Source organism: Dermacentor albipictus, chromosome 2 (genome assembly GCF_038994185.2).
Source record: "Dermacentor albipictus isolate Rhodes 1998 colony chromosome 2, USDA_Dalb.pri_finalv2, whole genome shotgun sequence".
Taxonomy (NCBI): domain Eukaryota; kingdom Metazoa; phylum Arthropoda; class Arachnida; order Ixodida; family Ixodidae; genus Dermacentor; species Dermacentor albipictus.
In genome coordinates, this window is record NC_091822.1 from 184,963,251 (window position 1) to 184,971,100 (window position 7,850).

Consider the following 7,850-nt stretch of genomic DNA (forward strand, 5'->3'; position numbering starts at 1 on the left):
TTACTACAGCCTTTAGCACCTCGCCTCTTCTCACTTTCCCATCACCTGCTTTGCTTGCTTATTCACACGCAAACTGGTGCATGTTCTCTCTCTTTCCTCCTCTCCCTCATTCCTTGGCGCTCCCTCCCCACTGGCCCGTGCAGTTCCTCCTTCAGAGGCTGAGCCTCCTCCTTCGAAGGTCATGGCTGCTGGGCCGGACCGGGTGGAATTGGCCAAGTGTGAGATGTGCGGCAAGCTAGGCACAAAGTCAAAGTTCAAAAAGTCCAAACGCTTTTGCTCGTCGTCATGTGTCAAGCGTTATAACTTGGCATGCTCTGAGCGGCTCGGCATATTTGCCTTCACCTCGGAGCCTGAAAATGAGGACGAGCTCCCAGGTGAGGCCACCACCCTCCCTCCGCACCAGCGGGCTTTGTGCACTGCTTTTGCATGATTGAAACTGAAGGGGTATTGGCTTAGGACTTAAGAATATGAGCAATATTTACTTCACCTTTTGGTTAATTTAATGGACAGACTATCATCAGTATAATGCACTGAAACTCAATGTGCAAGTCTCATTACCTTGCCCTGAGCTGTAATCAGCATTTGAATACTAAACTGATGATCCCCTTAAGCTTGTCTCGTACTTCCTGTGCTGTGGCCGTTTAGTGAGAACCAAAGTCATGAGTAGCCGGTAATGTACTTACTTTGATGCTGAAAGTGCTACAGCTGGCTAGCATGTTCTCATGTGAGCTTGTGTGGTGTGTTTTAAGCGCAGTGGCAGTAGATATCACTTTTCACGGAAATCTCGTAATGTTTATTGGACGCTGCAACTTTTTTTGATATTCATGTCACTGCTACAGTGGCATCTAGCAGGAAAAATGTTTTGTGTGAATTGTAGGCAACTTGAAGAAAAGAAAATGGGAAAAATGTGTTGAAGTTTCATTTCCCTTCTGTGGTGGTTCGAACCATCATTCCTGTACATAAACATATTGTCAAAGCCAAAGCTTGTCAACCAGCTTCTGAATAAACTGTAGACTGGACAAGACATCATACCTGGATACAATATTTTGGGTTCTGCATGGTTCTAGTTGAGTAGTCCTTGTCCTCAAAATGTCCAAGCGTAGCCTGTGGTGACTGCGGCTGGTAGTTCTCCTTTGCACAAAATCAGGAAGGGGGAAGGGACTGGAGGGAAGCTGTTTGCTATTCCTGCCTGTAATGCTGCATTCTCTTATACTTCTTCATGATGATTTAATTGCTCACAATTTATAGAGGAGTTTATGACTTTTATTTTCATGGGTATTTGATTCGAGTCAATGTGAAGTTGAGGAGTTCCTGGTAGTTCAGAGCCACAAGTTGTCCAGTATGCTTGCAGCACAGCTGTGCCTGCCAGGGGAGACAGAGCCCCATATTCTCAAATGTTCCTAGACTCGAAGCCGTTCTTGCACCCCACCATGTTGAGCACAGCGCCACCTCTTGTCTGATCAAGATGCTACACTTCTCACGGATTGCTGTGGACGATTGTAAAGAGCAGGGACCACTTCCGCCGAGGGGTGGCGCTGCTATCTACTTTCTTGAGTCGAGGTAGAGTGTCAAGTTCTAAAATGCAGGGGTAAAGCTCCGAGTCTCAACAGGCTTGACCATGACAGAGTCAAGACTTCACCAAAACTCAGACAATCCCACAAAGTTCAGGACTGCTAGCAACCCTATTGATTGATGACCTTGTCAAAAATTAAGTACAGTTGGATTCCTTGCTAAACTGATGACCTTATCTCGTTTAATGCTGTTTTGCCTTCCCATGTAGTATCAGGTGGCCATATTATTTTTAAGCAGTAGGCTGAATGCTTCACAATATTTTCTTCTTAAATAATACATTTTCTTTTAATGCAGGGAGAGTAACTAAGAAGAAGAAAATGGGAAGAAAGAACTGGCGAAAAGTTCAAGGAAATCACTTCAACGAATACTCATCTGAAAAATGGGTGAGTAATACTGATGTCCTTCTTTCCCCTGTTTCATCAGCATGGCTTTGTGGTATAGTTTCAAGTACATTTAATCAGTATATCTAGCTGGGACAGAGTATAACAGTGACTAGTCTAGAAAGCAGTAGTAGAAGCAGCAGTATATGAAACTGATTAAGAGGAAGCTTTAGCTCGGCCTCAGCTCCGACGCGGCCTATTCAATTACATGTAAAGCACAAAAACATTTTTCTGAGATAACGCCTGGACAGATCTTCATGAAATTTGTTGTATTTGAGAGAGAAAGTTAAATTCTAGTGACTGTTGGAAGTGGAATTTCAATTTAGGGCCTTAATTTTGTTACAAGTATTTTCAACAATTCAGAAGTTTGAAAAAGATAGAAGCGCAACGTTTACAAATTAATAGCTCTGCATCAAAAACAGATATCGCAGTTCTGTGAACGGAATCCATTAGATCATTCAAAGCGGACAAATTCGATGTGTCTATATATATCTTACGTGAATTTGTTATGTTGTGTACAAAGGTTCTGCAGAAGCTGTATTTCCGTATTACTAAATTTTTTATATTCATGTGTAACATATCAATTTTGTTCGCTTTAGATGTATTATTAGATGCAATTAACAGAATTGTGATATACCGTAATTTTTCATTGCTGAGTTACAGGGTTGTAAACCTGATAGTATCGTTTTCTGAAAATTTGCAATATTGGCCCATGTTTAATGAAATATTGACAGCCTAAATCAAAAATTCAAAACCAACAGACACTAGATTATAAGTTTTTCATTTAAATGCAACAAACCTCATCAAATTCGGCGCAGTGGTTGCATAGAAAAATGAATTCTGCTTTTACATGTATTTAGATAGGAACACCTGAGCTAAAGCTTCGTCTTAACATGCCGATGTTTCAGGCATGACTGTCTGTGACAACCAAAAATAGGGGATTCGGGATAAAATGGTAATCTTTAGTGATCAAGCTGTATAGTAGTAACGGATGTCACAATTTGCACAATAATTGCCAATGTGATTATTAACAAATTTTACTAATTAACTTTTAACATATTGACTTGGGGAGCAAGTTATAGTTGTAAAGTTAATGACATGCTGTACTCAAACCATAGCTTTTGCTAGAAACCTTGTTCCCCACACCAGTTTCAAGAAATACTGACTCAAAATGTGCTGTCATATGCATTGCTGTTTCAGTTGACAGTTCATGGCACTGAATTTTTGCACAGTGCATAAACATGTTAACTAGAGCACCAATAAATTCTGCTGCAGATGCTGACTGTATTTTACAGCGGCAGCGTGTCTGACTACCAATGGCAACAAAGCAGCAGTGTGCAATTTGTGTGTTGATGTGTCAGTGAAAGTAAGTGCAGATGTGCTAATGTAAAGATTGGCAGTTGCTCTATCAGTACATGCCCTTAAATGAAAAATGTGAAAAAAAAACCTTTTGCAATTGTTGGGACAGTATTCTTGGTCGTTGACATTCAGGAGATACGATAACTTTTGTAAGATTTGGCACGACTAGCGCTGCACTCTTTGGCAACTGTGAGTGACAGCGTTCTTGGCATTGTGGTAAGACAATGTGTTTGTCACGGTGCCAGGACACTGCTGTAACCCACTCATGCCAATGCGTATCCTGCTAGTCACGTAAAACATTGTGAAAATGTTTGTATCTTCGAAAGTGAGCAGCCGAGAACACTGCCCCTGAAGCAACTTGTTAACATATTTCCTGCCACAAAATAGCACCATGCAAAAGGGCTTCAGGGGGGTGTTGTGACCTTGTGGGCCTGTGCACAGAGCTGTGTCGTTGGCAAATTTTGATCAATTTATTCCCTTTTATTTCTCTCTTTTCATGCCTCACAGCCACACCAGCAACAGCAGCAACAGCAGCAACCACAGCAACAGCAGCAGCAGCAGCAACAGCAGCAACAGCAGCAACAGCAGCAACAACAGCAACCACAGCAAGCACAGCAGCAGCAGCAGCAGCAGCAGAAAGAGGATGTTTCCCAGCCACAGCAGCAGCCGCAAGCACAGCCACAGCCACAACAGCAGCAGCAGCAGCAGGCTCGAAGCAAAGATGTCAGCATGGACAGTACTGAGCCAGCCAAAGAAGATGCCAGCACGCCCATGGAGACAGCTGCGAGTGCCTCGGTGCCCGAGCAGTTGCTAAGGCCTGAGAGCTCAGTTGAGTCGCCTGCGCCTGCCCCACCTGTGGAGATGGAAGTGGATGCACCAGAGCCAGTGCCAGTCTTGCCAAGCAAAAACCCAAGGAGTTGGACGGTGAGCACGAATGCAGTGGCAATGTTTTGTAGGAGAGAAAGTTGAGTGAGTTGGTGATATGTGGACGTATCGAAACAACAGTGTGAATGCCGAAGGTGGCAAGTTCAAATTCAAGTTGCTGCAGCTGTATTCTGATTGGGGATGGATTGGAAGTGTGCCTATGTGCTGCCTAGCTTTGGGTGCCCATTAACCTTTTGAATGCCGGGCATTTCCACCTGCTGTATCCCAGAGATTCTTCCAAAGTGTGCCAAATTCAATTTTTATATAAGGAGCATGTTAGGAGACTTTAGGTTCAAATGGCATTTACATGCTGACATAGTTGCTGAATGTTCTACAAAGTCTGTTGATCTTAGTACTATCTTTTGAGACTAATAAATATGTTAAATAATGACTTCACAAAATTTGGTTACATTTTGCGCATTTAAAAGACAAATATTTCTACAGATATTTTGGGAGTAGAGTAGAACAGATGAAAGGCTAGCCCTTCCTCTAGCTTTAAACCTATTGCTCATAGCACCTTGTGATCTGTCCAATCGAGTACAGAGCATAGAGGGTTGGAATCACATCACTGCAAACTCTTTGTTAATTGTGTAATGATGCACCATGATGGCTATGGTCTTCTGCTGCCGAGTGTATAGTCACAGGTTCAATTTCCTGCATATTTAATTGGCTGAAATGCAAGAACACACATGTACTTAAATTTATGTATGCAATAAAAAACCTCAGGCAGTCAAAATTAATTGAGTCCACTACGGCATTCCTCGTTTGACCCCATGGGTTAGTCGGTCGGTCTAACAGTCAGTCAGTCGATGATCATTCCCTGTGTCAATTTAGATTAAGCAAAGAAGGGTGTTCATTTAAGCTCGTTGGTTTACAACTTTAAGCAGAAACAGTGTAAAAGTACAGCGATGTAAGAAAGAGATATAGTTGCCTGTCCCTTCCTTGCATCCTGTTCATTTTGCTGTTTCTGCTCGGACGAGATTGTGCTTATGTCATCGCCCATAAGTAATACACAGGCTTTTTAATTGTTTGACTTTCTGCACTTTGTCATTGCTGATTCCTGAAAGCAGAACACGCTGCATTTAACCAATTTTATTATACACGGTATCTTGTACGATAATGTTCAGAGTAAACCACTTTGAAAACTCCAGTTTGCTTCCTACTAGAGTACTCACAGTGCCTAAAATGTGGTAGCAGTGCTAAAACAGCATACAGCTTGTATTGAATGACAAGTGCAATTGGTGGCTACCATGTATTAGGCAATACGGTACTGTTGGAATGTGGCATTAGCTTTTATTTTAAATTTATGTGAGTTCCTATTTGCAATACTTTCAGGTGCAAGAGGTTGCCGACTACATTCAAGAGCTTCCAGGCTGCACTGATTACGCAGAGGAATTCCGCTCCCAGGAAATTGACGGTCAGGCGTTGCTTCTGCTCAAGGAAGATCACTTGATGACAGCCATGAACATCAAGCTTGGCCCAGCTCTCAAGATATGTGCCAAGATCAATGCCTTGCGAGAAGAACAGTAGCGCACGCAAATTCAGACAGCCTCTCACACCGCTTGTGTTCGGACTGTGTTATATTTTTTTTTCCTCCTTGTGCTCAAGACAAGCTCTCCAAAATCGAACTGTGCCGTGTAGAGTCATTTCAGTTGGTTTGAGTGAGCATCAATAAGTGTAGTCAGCTATGTGTGTGATCACTGTAGTGTGTATGTAGGTTGATTCTGTGATTTTGTGGAAAACGTGGAGTGGATCCCTCAGTGAGACACTGCGAACAGGTGTGATCAAACTTTGAGGTGGCGATTTTGCACCGTGTTGGTTGTGCTTTGTGGACTTTGGTGCATGAAACGCGAGAGGGCAAGTTCATCCTCGCATCACAGTTTTTCATCGACAGAACTTTTTCAAGCTGCGAGTTGTGTTCTGGGACGCCGTGTACGGACACTCATGTTCCTTTAAAGCAGGCTTGAGTGTGCTGTTTTAAGGTTTTCTTCTAGTAACTCACTTGGAAAAGAAGCATGTTCTTACTGGACATTATCCATATGAAGCTATGCTCTATCATCTCCACATGATATCTGTGAATTACGATCACACAATAAAGGAGGCTGAAACACGTGCAGCTTGACGAGCCAGGACACTGTGCAAACTGACCAGATTCACCTACTGCTTGCCGTGTGCAAGGACGTGCGTAAGCTGCACTTCCCATTTCTTACAGCATCTTTCTGCCCCTACTGTTGTGAGTGTGTGAATTCTTAGATGACATTCCCTGCGCCCTGTAGAGTTCCCGTAGCGCACAGCTGCAATGTGGGTGAATGGTCGCTTATATTTAATTTATTGTTGACCCACGTAAAAATTATTGTACATCCTGGTTCAGAGTTGAAAGATAGATCCTATTCATTTATGTGATTTTGTGTGAGAGGTGGTGAAGTGTTAGTTATTAAGCTCACTGCGTGATTCGCGGCAAGAGCCAACTGTAAATCTCATCATAGCTGGGGGAGTGAAGCTAACCATGCCTAGCAGTGAGCATCTCATGTACAAAGTTTAGCGTGTCCATTGCAAGAAAGTCCTCTGGTTAGTTTTTTAGCGATGTGCGTAAGTGTGCGTGCCTGCTTGAGTGTAAGAGAACACATTTAGTGGTGACGTCAGTTTGTGTAAGATACCGACCTGGATATTTTTCTTCATAACTGGTGAGGCAATCTCTGTATTCCATGATGCCTTGGAGCATATGATGCCTGTAGCCTGAAAATCTGTTGATTGGTTGTGTATGCTTTCTTTGTAAGCAACCTTTCTTTGTAAGCAACTATCTTTAATGTAGGAAAGCAGAATGAATGTTTTTACATTTTGTTTGTTTCTGCAGCTTGCCATGTGAAGCTGCAGTGCTGAGATTCATACTTATAAAATCAAATATTTCATATTTATTTGTCATGCTGGAAGAACCACTGTGTAATTATACTTAAAGTACTTGCCCAGATGTTAATAAAAAGGCTGTATCCTCACCTATAGGCATTCTCCAACAACTACTACCCATGTCAGGGAAGTTGGTTGCTTTTTCTTGGGGAGACCTGTTGACACATGTACTCAAGCTCGCTTGGAAACTTGGAAAGTAATTTTGGGTGATGAGAAACTAGAAGTATGCTTCTATGGAATGTAAACTGAATGCCTTTGTATCAAATCAATCTATGTTGCTATAAGTGTGTTTGATTTCTCAAAATATTTGATTATGCTAGAATATACTATTGGGGTTTCTACGATTGTTTGGGCCTGCTAATCACTGAAGAAGGTTCAAATAATTTCCGTGATTTGCCTCAGCGGTGAAAACCAGCTTAAATGCTACACACAAAATGTAGAAACATGCAGAAATTTGAAATATCTTGAAGAAAAAAACAAAAAAGAACATTGGACACCATCATGCATAAGCACACATAAGAATTAGTAGTGCAGCTGTCCAGAATCAGTTCTGTGTTGCCTTTGCAATTAATAAATTTCTTTCTTCTTTTGTGGCTGGGGGTGTACTAACACAGGACAAAAATCCACGCGACAGCATGGTGAAGATTTCCATAATTTCTCCTGATTTGCATACACGATTTATATAATTCTACCAATATGCTTTCCTTTCGA

At 42.0% G+C, this 7,850-nt stretch overlaps 1 protein-coding gene across 8 annotated transcripts in view; it reads left to right on the top strand.

The window, feature by feature from the left end:
* Positions 1-7,228, top strand: part of LOC135920108 (polyhomeotic-like protein 1) — a 239,557-nt gene extending 232,329 nt beyond the window's left edge. For 7 of the 8 annotated variants that reach the window (XM_065454249.2, XM_065454239.2, XM_065454219.2 and 4 more), the window contains 4 exons: positions 144-374; positions 1,867-1,955; positions 3,819-4,235; positions 5,571-7,228. In XM_065454249.2, coding sequence (XP_065310321.1) covers positions 144-374; positions 1,867-1,955; positions 3,819-4,235; positions 5,571-5,765 — 932 coding nt within the window. In that variant the 3' untranslated portion in view covers positions 5,766-7,228. The remainder of the gene's footprint in view (positions 1-143; positions 375-1,866; positions 1,956-3,818; positions 4,236-5,570) is intronic. The other variant, XM_065454260.2, reaches the window with a different exon arrangement.
* Positions 7,229-7,850: the final 622 nt, after the last annotated feature.